Source organism: Etheostoma spectabile, chromosome 8, assembly GCF_008692095.1.
Source record: "Etheostoma spectabile isolate EspeVRDwgs_2016 chromosome 8, UIUC_Espe_1.0, whole genome shotgun sequence".
Lineage (NCBI taxonomy): Eukaryota > Metazoa > Chordata > Actinopteri > Perciformes > Percidae > Etheostoma > Etheostoma spectabile.
The window spans coordinates 18,033,766-18,048,369 of record NC_045740.1 but is presented as its reverse complement, the minus strand read 5'-3'; the positions used below and the strand labels follow the sequence as shown (position 1 = coordinate 18,048,369).

General features: G+C 41.1%; 1 protein-coding gene across 2 annotated transcripts in view; it reads right to left on the bottom strand.

Moving 5' to 3' along the window:
* Positions 1–14,604, bottom strand: part of LOC116693719 (metabotropic glutamate receptor 8) — a 148,882-nt gene that overhangs the window by 86,971 nt on the left and 47,307 nt on the right. For both annotated transcript variants that reach the window (XM_032522924.1, XM_032522923.1), the window contains exon 3: positions 12,178–12,394. In XM_032522924.1, the coding sequence (XP_032378815.1) occupies positions 12,178–12,394 (217 nt within the window). The remainder of the gene's footprint in view (positions 1–12,177; positions 12,395–14,604) is intronic.

Below are 14,604 nucleotides of genomic sequence, written 5' to 3'. Positions count from 1 at the left end.
GGGGGGGGGGGCTTAGCTTCTAGGGTATACAAAACTTGTGCATGCAAAATCTTTGCACTTGCATCTTTTGTTGCTGTATTTATGTCGACAGCCAGTCAAGAAGCCAAGATGTTAACAACTGGAAAGCGACAAACATATTGTCTTCTTCCATTTCTCCTCTGTTAACCCTTGTATGGTCTTCAGGTCAAATTGACCCATTTGAAATTTTTACAAGAAGAAAAATGGTACAAATAGACATTTTTTCTACCTGAAAACCAATGCCCTTGCCTTATTTTCTGTAATAAACATGTATTCCTGACTCAATTCAGAATATTATTCGGGATAAGACCACTAATGTTGTTTCCATAGTGGATTTTTTTAACATGAATTATGACCTTATGACAAAAAACGAACCCCACTTCCATGTTTAATTGTGGGCTAGTAGAGACTGACGCATTCCCTAAACACATAGATGTTATCTCAATTGTTTGAATTGAGACAAAGACAATATTTGAGAATAGATTATGAAGTAAAATGTTATTTCACAATGTTTTTAAACCCTGAATAAGTCACGGGTCAATTTGACCTGATGGATATGAGAGGGTCCCGAAGGTGAAAAAAAAATAAAAATACAGTAACTTTATGTTGTTGACACATAAATGGTGAGGAAATACTGATTCAGAGTGCACTGTAAAAAAAAAATCCAATTATTATTTGTCTTATTAGTTGGGGGGGGGGGGGGTTATAGGGAAGCTTCAGCCCCCCTAAAGTGGGCCTAACGAGCTCCATGGTAACAGATGAAACCAAATTTGGATGAGAAGGAGAAGAAAAACGTTCCTCTTTACAGACAGGTGAGGCCAGACGGAGAGTATTTATGTCTCATACGAGAGGGAGGAAGAAAAGAAAAAGAAAGAGCTTAAAGGGAACAAAAGTACCGACGGATCAGAGGAAGAAGAGTGAGGAGACCGAGAGAAAAAGAGGAAGAAAGAAAAAGCAGATTATCTCTGCAGGCGTCACACTTCTGAGGAAGAGGAGAAAAAAAAAAGACGCTAGAGTTCTTTCACAGGCGACTGATTCTGGCAGAACGTCAGCGAAAATACAACACCATCACTCCTCCATTTAATCTGCTGTACACACCACACAACAAACACACACACACACACACACACACACACACACACACACACACCACACACACACACACACACACACACACCACACACACAAACACACACACACACACACCACACAAAGTCTATTTGACTGAAAACGTGAGGAAATATCGCCTGATATGACTAGAAGATGAAGAAAGATTTTTTCCCCCTGTGTCACTTTGTTTTTATTAAACATCAAAAGTTCAGTCTGAGTCGAGGAGAAAGACGATAAATCTGTAAAACTGTCAGCTGTTCTTTGCGTCTTTTATGTTGATTGCAAGATAACCTGAAGCTCTCGCACCTGGACCGCGACTTCATGGCAACTCATATGAAAGTTGTGACATTCAGACTTTAGCGTATATATTAACTAAAAGTAATGGAGGAATGATAAGAATGAAAAGGTCAGTGTGGAAAAGAAAACTTCTGGTTTTTCGTACGTCCTACGCAGCCTTCATTTATTTATTTGAGATAAAAGCACACAGGAACAAATGTTACTGTTAATAAAGCACGTTCAGTGTATTTACAGAGGAATTAGTCTTGAACCAACGGAAGTACAATACGTTCTATGGAGCTAGAACAGTGACAGTAACCTGTGGTATTGAAAATAAAATTTGGCATTGAAACACAAATATTGGCATTGAAAAATGTTGAACTGAAGTATAAAACACAAAAATCAAAAGTAATAATCATAATCCTATGATATATTTCATTTTTTACATTTGTTGCATCATGATGGGTTTTTCAATGTCAATGTAAATTTTTTCTTGATGGTCCGTGTCTTTTCAGTAGTGCAGTTTTTTTTTTTTTCCTGTCAAGTGATTTTTAACAAGTCACTATGCATTTTCTAGTTTCAAATTTTCTGGTCCTGTTTTGGCGTAGGGAGGAGGGGCCTGGGGAGGATAAATGGGGGCGTGGCTTACTAGTAAATTCAGAGGCTACTGGAAGATACCGCACCTCAGGACAAATCCTCAGAGTTGATTAAAACCGCATATCTGCAATGTCTTCCACACTGTTCACCTGGAACCCCAAATCAAGTAAGTCTTGTTCATATCGGCCATTTTTTCACATAATAGGTTTCTAGGCAAATCACACACTCACTAAAAGGCTGACGCATTCACTGACAAACCACATTAAAAGTTAACACTAAACCAGCCTGCTTCTGTGTGAAAAAATGGCAGGATTTCCTATGGAGGTGCAGTCTCTCGCTAGTAGCCTATAGTAATTCACACAAGCCACGACAGCCCCCCCTTTATCCTCCCCTCAGGCCCCTCTCTCCTCCTGCCAAACAGTGACAGGAAAGTTGAAACTGAAACAGCTGACATTGTAAAATTTTGACAGCGTACTAAACAAAACAAAACCTGTCATTGAAAGACACGCGACTCTCAAGAAAAAATTTACATTGACATTGAAAAACATCATGATGCAAACAACGCTCAAAGTTGAAATAATCTCAGGATTATGAGATTATTACTTTTTGATGTTTGTGTTTTATACTTTAGTTCAACAGTTTTCAATGCCAATATTTTGTTGTTTCAATGCCCAAATTTTATTTTCAATACCACAGGTTACTGTCACTGTTCTAGCTCCATACATTTCCAGCATCCGTTTGCTTCGGGAAACAATAACAAACTTTCAGCTAGCAAGCTGTCAATAACGCATGTTAATTTAGTCTTAGTCAGCGTTTTTGGACATTGGTGCAGTCTCGTCATCGTCTCGTCTCCGTCATGGGAAAAAAAAAGGTCGTCGACGAACATATTTAGTCTCGTTTGACGAAATGAACACTACATGTTCAAAACCTTTCCTGATCTTAAACTTCAGAACTCCTCACAGAGCTCCTCTTGTCATGAAGCAGCTCCCATTATCATTAACTGTTCTGTCTCAAGACGACAACAAATGACCCTTCGAGAGACAAACTAACATAAGTCCCGTCTGAAAACCCATCTTTTCTGTTCTGCCAATCCTTAGTTTTTTTTTATTTTAATTTTTTTATATGTTTATCTACTGTTTTCACTCTGTAAAGCGACTTTGAGCTTGAGAAAAGCGCTATACAAATTCAATTTATTATTATTATTATTATTATTATTATTATTATTATTATTAAGAGAAGCTCTCTAAAAACCCTCAGACGAGCTGCGGTATCAGGCGACAGAATCCACCACAGCTTATCAAACCATCTGCTTGCAAGGTTTTGAAGAAGGAGCCTGGACGTGTAATTAAAAGCTGTGGAGCTGCATTTAGCTGCGAGCCGGGGGTTCAAACAGGAGTCAGCTCGCCGCCGGCCCAGAGATCCCGCTGAGAGACTAGGAGCATCCCGGCGCTCCTGAAGGGGAAGCTCTCGGCTCGACTCCGTAGGAAAACAAGCTTCTTTTTCAACTCTCAGACATTTAGTCCTGCTGCTCTCCTCCTTCATAGGCACCCTGGGGGGCTTCTTCAACTAAATGCAGGAGGACAATCTTTTCTTTATGCGCCATGATCAGTCTTAGCAGTATCATGGTGGATTAGCGTCATTAGTGGTCCTGCATTGCCAGACCTGCAGACGAGGGTCTAGCCAGTCCACACAGCATTACCGGATGGTAGAAAAACCTGCTGTGGTTTATTGGCATTTTTCATTTTAAACCAATCACAATCATCTTGGGCGGTGCTAAGCGTCGGACCCGCTAACGGTGCCTCTGAGAAATAGCTTTGGGAAGGAGCTTGTTTTGGTGGAACATAAAACATAAAACTCAGATTGGACACATTGTCTAACAAGCTGTCTGGATTTAATTGGCCAAAAAATGTAGTGACATAATTTCATCAAATATTCCTTAAACTGCTACTCGTTTATACTTGAGAGATCATTGAGTGCCGGCCCTCAATTTAAAATCACATTGATTTACAAAGACAAAGTAAAGGAGGCAACGATAAAATAAGAAACATACAAAGACACTAAAATCTTTCTGAATTGTAAAAATTAAAAAGCTGAGAAAAAAATTGTAAAAGCAATTACACATAGAAGTTAAGAGGTCCGAAATCAGACTTCTAAAATGTCCAAAAGGCTCGAGTGAGTTGACTTAAAAAAAATAAAAAATAAAAAAAAGTTCTGGATTTTGTTCCACGAGTCAGGTGCACTAAAGTTAAAAGGCCGACATCAGAGCGAGTCTGATAAGGTCCCTTTGGATGAAAAACTAATTCTGTGAGGTAGTATGGTTAATATACAAATATACAATTAAGTTTACATATATATATATATATATATATATACACATATATACATATAGATATATATATATAATATATATATATACACACATATATATATATATATAATATATATAATATATAATATTATGGCATGCCGTTTAGGAAATATATATATATATATGAAGTTATCCATCTGAATATATGGAATGGAAGTCTGAATAGGAATGAAGTCTGAAATATATGGAATGAGTCTGAATATATGGAATGAAAGTCTGAATATGGAATAAGTCTGAATATATGAATAAAGTCTGAATATATGGAATGAAGTCAATAATGGAATGAAGTTAAAGATATGAGAATGAAAGTTGGAATACATGACAGAATGTCACCAAAAGGATACCTTTCTGAATTCACTGGATTACAAAATGGATCGGCTGAAATAGTCCAATACTGTGTTGAACTGCAGGTTTTTTTTGCAACAACTGGTCATACTCCAAACGACACAAACAGTTTGGAAATTAGATCGCGTCACTTGAGGATCATATTTCCATATATGCGACATTCTAGTGCTTATAAGCAATCCGTTCAACAAAACGTTGCCGAAAGAAATTATGCATCATTCTTGAAGGAATTTATGAGTCTCTTTGGGAGATGTGGCAGAAGTAACACTTCAACTGGAAGCTATGGTGTGGGCACTGGATACGGTTACCAGTATTTTGGCCCGTACATGCATTTGCCAGAGTGTTAATAATCTCTTCATTGCTCAAAATAGCTGACACTAGATTCCTAGCCGATTCACTCATAGCGTCCACATTGTTACATCCTGATTAATCAGCACACAAAGATGGCGCCAGCGCCGTAATGACGTAGCTCTCATATTCTTCCATATATTCAGAATTTCATTCCATATATTCAGACTTTCATTCACTATTATCAGACTTCATTCCAGCTATTCAGACTTCATTCAATATATTCGACTTCATTCATATATTCAGATTTCATCCAATACAGACTTCAATTCATATATTCGACTTTCATTCCAATTTCAGATTCAATAATTATTCAGACTTTCCTTCCATAATTCAGATCTCAATTCATATATTCAGACTTCATTCCTATATTCAGACTTTATCCATATATCAGACTTCAATTCAATTCTATTCAGATTTCATTCCATATTCAGATTCATTCATATTCAGATGGATAAACTTCATATTATATTTCCTAACGGCATGCCATAAATAATATATATTATATATATAATATTATATATATATTTAAATCTTTTTAAGTCTTCACTGTGAAATCTCCAGATTTGACCTTACTGAGTTTTCAAACTGTGTACTAAGTCTAATGTAATTTTCTCTCTTATTTTCTCATACTTCATCTTTACTCTCCTACTTCTACCTCTCTTTCGGTTCCTTCTTTTGTCTCCTCTTTACCTCCTTGGTTTCCTTTTCTGTCTCCTCCTTTACCCTCCTGTTTTTTCTGTCTCCTCTTATACCTTGTTCTTTTCTGTCTCCTCCTCTACCTCCTTGTTTCCTTTCTTTGTACTCCCTCTATATTTCTCTTCCTCCTTGTTTCCTATCTCACCTCCTTCTTCTCCCTCACTATACTTTTCTAATTCTGATCCCCGTTTCATGTCTCTCTCTTCTCCTTGTTTCACTTTTTCTGTTCGCTCCTTAGCTCCTTTTCTTATTCTATATCTAGTTTCCCTTTCCTTCTCCTCCTCTACATCCATCCTTCCCCCAGTTTCCTTTCTGTTCTCCTCTACTCCTCCTCTTCCCCATGTTTCCTTTTCTGTCTCCTCCTCTACCTCCTCCTCTTCCCCATGTTTCCTTTTCGTCCTCCCTCATCTCCTCCCTTTCCCCCTGTTTCCCTTTCTGTCTCCTCTTCTATCTTTGTTCCTTTTGTCTGTCTTCTATCTCTCCTCTTCCTCCTTGTTTCTTTATCCTCCTCTATCTCCCCTTTTCCACCTCCTCACACCCCCCCCCCCCCCCCCCGACCGAATCTCTTCTCTACATCCCCTCTTCCTCAGCTTACTCCAGCGTAGTCCGCTGAGTGAGGTAAAATCATGTGAAGCGGTTACACAACTTCCCAGCATCCCGCAGGGCCAGCTGGTGACATCACAGATGGTCTCATGCCCCGCAGCGTTGCCCCCCCCCCTGCAGGTAAACACACACCTGGCTCCCCTCGAGGAGGAGGAGGAGGAAATCACAACGTGTTCATCCATCTGTGCTCGAGCTACACGCTGAGGGGGAGATCTGCAGCCGTCGTCATGGAAACGGGCTTGACGACGGCGGCTCTGGTCCCGTGCTGCGTTGCACACGGGCCTCGGGTGACATCAGCAACATCTGTTGACGTTTCAGCAGCTGGATGACGTCACCAGGAGGTGTAGAAATGTACCTCACAGACGTCTGCTCCTCGTCTTCCTCTGCTTTTTCTCCTCCTACTTTCTCCTTCCTTTCATCATCGTGTCCTCCTTTCTTTTACCTCCTCCACCTCTTCCTGTACTCTCCTCCTTAGTCCTTCACATCTCTACCTCCTCCTCTCCTTCTCTACCTCCTCCTCTCCTTCTCTACAACCTCCTTTCCTTCTCCACCTCCTCCTTTCCTCCTCTGCCTCCTCCTTTCCTTTACCTCCTCCACCTCTTCCTGTACTCTCCTCCTTAGTCCTTCACATCTCTACCTTCTCCTCTCCTTCTCCACCTCCTCCTTTCATTTTCTATCTCCTCTTTTCCTCCTGTATAAAGGTTTGTCCTCCTTTACATCTCTACCTCTTCCTCTCCTTCTCTACCTTCTCCTGTCCTTCTCCACCTCCTCCTTTCCTCCTCTGCCTCCTCCTTTCCTTTACCACCTCCACCTCTTCCTGTACTGTCCTCCCTACTCATCTCCGCGTCCTCCTTTACATCTCTACCTCCTCCTTTCCTTCTCCACCTCCTCCTTTCCTTCTCCACTTCCTCCTTTCCTTCTCTACCTCCTCCTTTCCTTCTCCACCTCCTCCTTTCCTTCTCTACCTCCTCCTTTCCTCCTCTGCTTCCTCCTTGTTTCCTTTTCTATCTCCTCTTTTCCTCCTGTATAAAGATGTGTCCTCCTTTTATTCTTTAGATTCCTCTTCCTCGGCCAAACCTGGTGCCTACATTACCCACAATGCAACTCGACGGCCGACAGCAGAGACGACCGGCGGGCTGCAGAGGTCTGCTCATCTTTCTAACCCCACACCTCCAGATTTATTCCTTTTTTAAAACTCTTTCTTGTTTCTTTTCGTACTTGTAGTCTTGTAGCCAACGCTGACTCAAGTGACATCACTAGAGGACGTTTCTCAGACTTCACACAGACACGGAGACACGTAGAGGCTTTATAAATTTAGGTAACATATGCAGTAGAACTCCCCAACACCTGTAAACACACTCCGTAAAACCAACAAAACAACAACCACAACAGAGCAGCCTGTAACGGTTAAACAGCTGTGATAAGAGACCGTTATGAAGCTAAATATCAAGCCGTGACACAATGAGACTTTTCAGACCAGGAGGAGCTTAAATACATTTCTTTTAAATAAAAAATAAAAAAGTCTGCCTTATTATTTGTTGGGTGAGAAGATAATTCAAAGAAAGACAACTGCGTATAAAAAGAAGGACGCGCTTCATCACAATCTGCTCATTAAAAGCTAATCAGCTATCAGCTGTAATCAATACGTCCTGTGATCACGGCCATGAGGCGTCGTGCCATCACACTCCATTCACGTTGATGGACATACATATGCAGGCTGCAGATGAAGCCACCTGTAGCAGAGAGAGAGTGTGTGTGTGTGTGTGTGTGTGTGCGCTTTGTTTAACTACATTTGTGGGGACCAAAAACTGGGAATACAGTATACTTATGGGGTCCTGACAGCTTTGTGGGGACAAAATGCTGGTCCCCACAAATTTAAAGGGCTGTTTGAGGAATAAGACTTGGTTTTAGGATCAGGGTTAGAATTAAGTTATGATTAGGGTGGGGGTTAAGGTTAGGGGGTAAAGGATAAGGTTATGATTAGGGTGGGGATGGGGGTTAAGGTTAGGGTAAGGGATAAGGTTATGATTAGGGTGGGGGTGAGGGATAAGGTTAGGGTAAGGGATAAGGTTATGATTAGGGTAAGGGTGAGGGATAAGGTTAGGCATTTAGGTTTGATGGTTAAGGTTAGGGTAAGGGGCTAGGGAATGCATTATGTCAATGACTGGTCCCCACAAAGATAGTGAGACACACTTGTGTGTGTGTGTGTGTGTGTGTGTGTGTGTGTGTGTGTGTGTGTGTGTGTGTGTGTGTCAGCAGCAGAGATGAAAGCTCATTAATGCCCACAGAGGAGCCCCAGCTGCTCTCTGAACAGCATCTCGTTATCAATCTGAAGCTTTTTTTAAAAACACATCGGCCGCGTCCATTCTTCACGATTACCGCCGCTGCCGTTTCCACACGGTCCGGATCACAGCCCTGACGCAGGTAAACACGTCGGATGTTACACCTATATTCACTTATAAACCCGGTCACTGTGGCAGAGAGAAGCAGAGCAAGTGGCAGGCGGAAGATTAAAGAGATTATATATTTGGTTTCTGCATGCTGTTAGATTTCAGAAGACCAAACTTTTCTATTAAGAGTGTTGTAAAGTTGTCCTGCTCTACATGTTTGTTCCTTTATCTCACAGTGAAACAGCCTCACTGTGTAATAATAATAATAATAATAATAATAATAATAATGCATACTTTATTAATCCCGCAAGGGGAAATTACACTGTTTTCACTCTGTTGTTGCCGTGACACAATGAGGCTTTTCAGACCAGAAGCGAAATTATATATACAGTGATCCCTCGCCACATTCGCGGTTCACTTATCGCGGACGCTATTTCGGGATTTTCATAATGCATTTTTTTTTTTTTGTTTGCTGCAGTTTGCTTGCATTGATTCGCTAAAAACTCACGTCCCGCTTCTGTATGCTTGTACGCTTGGTCGTTAGCAACCATGGTGCGAATGGCCAATGAACTTAGCGAGTAGCTGAGGAATGGGACCCTTGATGAGACGTTCATTACAGTTTCCAACGTAATCGATGGTGGCATGTCGGTTGTACAAGGATCTTTTGCAAAGAAGAAAAAAAGAGCGACAACAGCTGCTCATCACTAGTTTTTCCCGAACAACACACCTGCACCGCGGGCTTCAGAAGAAGAGAACACGCAGAGCGCAGTAGGATGCAGCGGCCCAGTCTGAAGGAGCAGTGAAACGGCCTACAGGCAGGTCACTGTATTTGTATACATGTAATGTGCTAATTGTAAAAAAAAAAAAAAAGTTTTCTATTCGCGGATTTCACTTATCGCGGGTCTTTTCGGAACGTACCCCGCGATAACAGGGATTACTGTATAGAATTTGTTTTTAATAAAATAAAAAAGTCAGCCCTAATGAGTCAGTCGTCATCTGTTGGGTGAGAAGATAATTCAGGAATTCAAGATTTAAAGAAGCATGCGCTTCATCCCAATCTGCTAAATAAAAGCTAATCAGCTCTCAGCTCTGATCAACACACCCTCCGATCACGTTACACACCGTTTAGAAATTCCTATTTTATAACTTATTTTCTTTCCAGAAGCCATATTTGAGCACACACACACACATACATAGAGTCCTTTAAATGTTAAGGGGAAGATGCAAAAAGAGAAAGTGGATCTGTGAATTCTCACAGAATCACAACTAAAATTCATATTTTGCTGCTCAGTAAGAATCTCATTAACCTGGAGTCACAGTCTCGGTCACAATAATCATAAATGTGATGTTTTAGGCCTATTGGCAGACCAGATCCATTTATAATGTAGCCACTGACACATAAAGAGCCTTTTCTCCACTCCACTTTTACTTTTAGACTTAGACTTCTCTTTATCAATCCTTTTGGGAGGCCTCCCGCAAGTAATTTGAAATTTCCAGCATCAGTTTTAGCAAGAAATGAAAAAAAAGAAGAGTTAAAAAAAAAAAAAGATGGAAAGAAGAGGTTTAAACAAGTAAAAAGAGCTAAAAACTACTGGAGAGCTACTGGAGAGGCAGCCGTCTCCACAGCAATTTCCAAGCCTGTACTTTGTCACTTTTAAATTAAAATCAGTACTACTACTTTAACACAAGTATCTGTATTTCTACTTAAGTATAAGACTAACTACTTAATTACTTTTGCCATCTCTGCTAACAGCAATTCAAGCATCTCTGTAGCCGCCACTGACACATTTGTCTGTTGACATACAGAATCCAAATGCAGTATTTATTTTCCTGTAACTGATCAGACCGCTAGATATAAGCTGAGAAACAGAAATAATAATCAAGGTGGAGCAAGAGATGCTTCGGTAGAAAGAGTAGAAAGCACGCCTCGGCTTTTAGAGTCAAGTTGCTTTTCTCTTGATCGTCGCCTACAAAGTTTATCATGCAAGGGGTCAAAAAGAAAATGGAACCTGAACCTAGCACACATAACTCGCTGATCTCCAAGATACATGTCACCGCTGATGAGTTTCACACGCACCCTTAGCATATCTCATCATTATCAGAGCTCGTGTAGGTGTGATGCCGACTTTAATCAGCGAGTCGGATCACCTGGCAGTGACCCGCCGAGGAGGAAACGGCGTCGACTGCTGCTGTAATTACATCAAGAGTCAATTACACGACCTGTGTCTTACAACCGGCGGCTTCGAACACCACAGCGGCTCTTCGTCCTCCTCCGATCGCTCTGGGGACATTATTTTGGGGGTTTTAAAAACAATTCTGAAATAAAATGTTACTTCATAATCTATTAACAAATGTTGTCATTATCGCACTTTCAAACAATTGAGATAACATATGTGTTTAGGGAATGCATCAGTCTCTACTAGAACACTATTAAACATGGAAGTGGGGGTTTGTTTTATGTCATAAGGTTATAATTCATGTTAAAAATCCACTATGGAAAAAACATAAGTGTCATATCCAGAATAATGTTCTGAATTGAGTCAGGAATACATGTTTATCACAGGAAATAAGGAAAGGACGCTGATTTTCAGGTAGAAAATAATGTAACTTGTGTCATTTTTCTTGTAAACATTTGAAATGGGTCAATTTGACCCGAATACCACACATACAAGGGTTAAATTGCTCTGTGTTGTCAAAAGAATGTGGACACCCCAGTCTGATAGTTTAGTGTACTCTGTTTTCCTGGTTTTATCTCCACCCCTCCGATCCAATAACCCCAGAGCAGTTAGCCCGGTGGAGAGTGTCTTTTGTTCGACTGTTTTGACTGATGGCAGCTTTAATGTAGAGCCCAATAGTTTCTGGGATAACAGAACCATGGACAGAATTGAGAAATTGATCATTATAAAAAGCTGTACGACAGATTCCATATAGGGTCATGCTTTGCGTCAGTACTAAAGGCTATCTGCAGATTTGAAACTATGACTATGTTTTAGTTTCAAACCAAGCCGCTCCGCCTCAAATTTAGTTCAAAAAACAAAATCTCACATTACATTAAAAGAAGATCCCCAGGGACGTAGACCAGTGGTTCTCAACCTGTTTGAGTCGAGACCCTCTCCCAGAATGAGGTTGTCGTTCGCGACCCCCCAGGCTGGTGCAAACAGCTGTTTCTACACGCCTCCCCCTCTTTATTTGGAGTAATGTTTGTGAATGCGCTGATTAATAAACATAAACAAATAATGCTTTGCTTTAATGACAGTTTAGTTTCAGCAGCTGACACCTAAACTCGTCCAATGTGCTCCAGGCTTTGTGGCTTTTTCTCTCCCCATTTTTTTTTTTTTTTTTAAATTAATCTCAGCGGATTTTCAAAGTAAAACAATCCTCTCGAACTAGCCTTCCCGCCGCGGGGGTTTGGCTTCCCCTTACCTGACTCTCTGGAGATCTGGACGAAGGCCTCCACGCCGCTCTCGCCGTAGTTCCCCTCCGAGGCCAGCGTGGACACGTAGTTCCAGCTCATCGCCGTGACGATGTCCAGCATGGCCTGGGCCTGGTAGGAGTCCGGAGGGACGACGCGCGAGAAGAAGTCGTAGCGAGTGTTGTCGCTGAGCTCCGGGGCCGTGGAGGCGTAGCTGATCTGAGGGATCTGTGGAGACAGGGAGGGGTTAGCCGTTAGCCGTTAGCTTCAGGACCACGGAAACAGCAGACACTGCGTATGGAAATGGTACAATTATAGGAAAGTAACACACACCGACATGTCATTTTAGTCGGGGTTTTCTATACCTCTTTGAGGCTTTCATGAGGTTTTGTGTTTCTTGGTTCAGCCTTTGTCACTTTTTCCAACATTTTTGAAGCTTTTTTTCAAATATTCTGTATTTTAAAGGCCTGTCGGGAAGTGCTGATCACTGGGAGTAGAGTTGAAAGTCAGAAAAAAAACAACTTTATTCCATACTCTGGCTCTATATGCATTACTCTGTGTATTCGTACAATGTTTTAGCCCTCAGGCACTTTTTAATGTTGCTTTAAAGAAGGCCCGATGGCTGAAACATCATCAAAAGAGAGAAATGCATAGAGAGCAAAACCTTTTTCTTTTTTTTTTTACTTTTAAACTATTAGATATCACCATGAAACTTCCCAGGTGATTCCTTTCTTTAACACGATCTTTTTCAGCATTATTAGTTTTCTGAAATGCTGTTTGAATATGGAAATGAGTCATTATCTAACGCTAACGTTTTGGTGAATTGCAGAGAGAGCTACAGACACAAATGTCAAATAAAGGTGTATTTTGAATGATTACTGTACTTTCCACTTGTCGGAAAGAAGACAAAACAGGTCTGTTATCAAAACAGGTGCCACCCCCTACAAAAAAAATATATCATAATTTCCTTTACATAACCAAAGACATTTGCTCCATGTATTGTTGCACGAATATTCACAAGAATGCAGAAAATGAAGTGTTTGACACTCAAAATATTTCATTTTTCTCAGAAGTGGAGAACTCAACCCCCCCCCCCCCCAGTTGAACCCACCAGTTAGCCTTTATGAAGGCAAAATAGCCCCAAAATCTGCAAAATTGCAGTGCATAACATACAATGTTTCATGTCCCGCCTTTAAATGTTGTTTAGCACGGGCTCCTGGACATCCTGTAGTATATTGGGGGTGGGGTGGGGGGGGGAGATCACCAGACGCCTCCCGACATGATATCATCACGATATTATTTATTATATTATTGCGATTGTAAACATATTGCAAAAGCACAAGGTTCTCTCTGCAGCAGTGCAAAAAGATGGATTTTATCTGTATAAAAATCCAAAATATTCTGCGATATATTGCAATTTCTAACCTTTTTTCCAACTTCTAATTTTTCTCAATTTCAAATGATATTCCCATTGGGAAACTGTCAACATCTGATTTATCTAAAAAGATACTTTTCTCTGTTTCTTCATATCACTCTAATGTTATTGCTGCAAAATGGGATTGTCGAGCAGACAAACTGACCAACACATCTATAATATATAATAAAAGATCTATACTTGGCACCTGTGTATTGATACAGTATTGCCACTGAAAATATTGCGATACTACGCTGTATCGATCCCCCCCCCTCCACCCCTACAGTATACGTGTTGAGATTTAAACCAATCGAGTTTGACCCCTATATCCCAACCTTCCCCGGCTTCCTTTTGTTCGCTCTTCTTGTCAGAGTCGAGTTAGCGAGCTCACGGGTGTGCATTAGGGAGGCGGATCAGGTCCCCCGTCCTGCAGGCAGACAGGCCGACAGGCGGGCCGGGATAATGGGCCTGTACACAGAAAGATTGAAGGCCTGATTGATTTCACTTCAATCAAAGCTCGGCGGGTCGGTTGTTGGGACGGGCGCCGCCGGACGCCTCATCAGGATTTCCAGAGGAGAAGCGAGGGAGACGGACGGCGGAGGACCTGACGGCAACACAAACGTCCACCGGCTCGCCGACAGGCGGCAAATTAAAGCCCTGCACGGTGAATAAAAAGCTGTCTGAGAGGCGACGCTATCGCACCGCTGCAGGTTTCACCGTCACAGAGGAAGTCTATTTCCAACACAAAGAACACAGCCAAGCTTCTGATGCCGAGTTTTTTTTTTTATATTTTAGAGACGTTCACGTTTCCCCGTTTATCTGATGGCTGGGGATTACTTTGATTCACGAGATCACAACAAGTCCAGAACAAAGTTTGCTCATCTTGACACGTCACTTTGTCTTTATATAGCATTTTATTTGCACAGCATTTCTTTAAATTGTATTTCTTCTGATATTTTAACCTATATCAAACTACTATTTTTTGTGACTGTTATTGCCACTCTTCATTTTAACCCCAACCGGT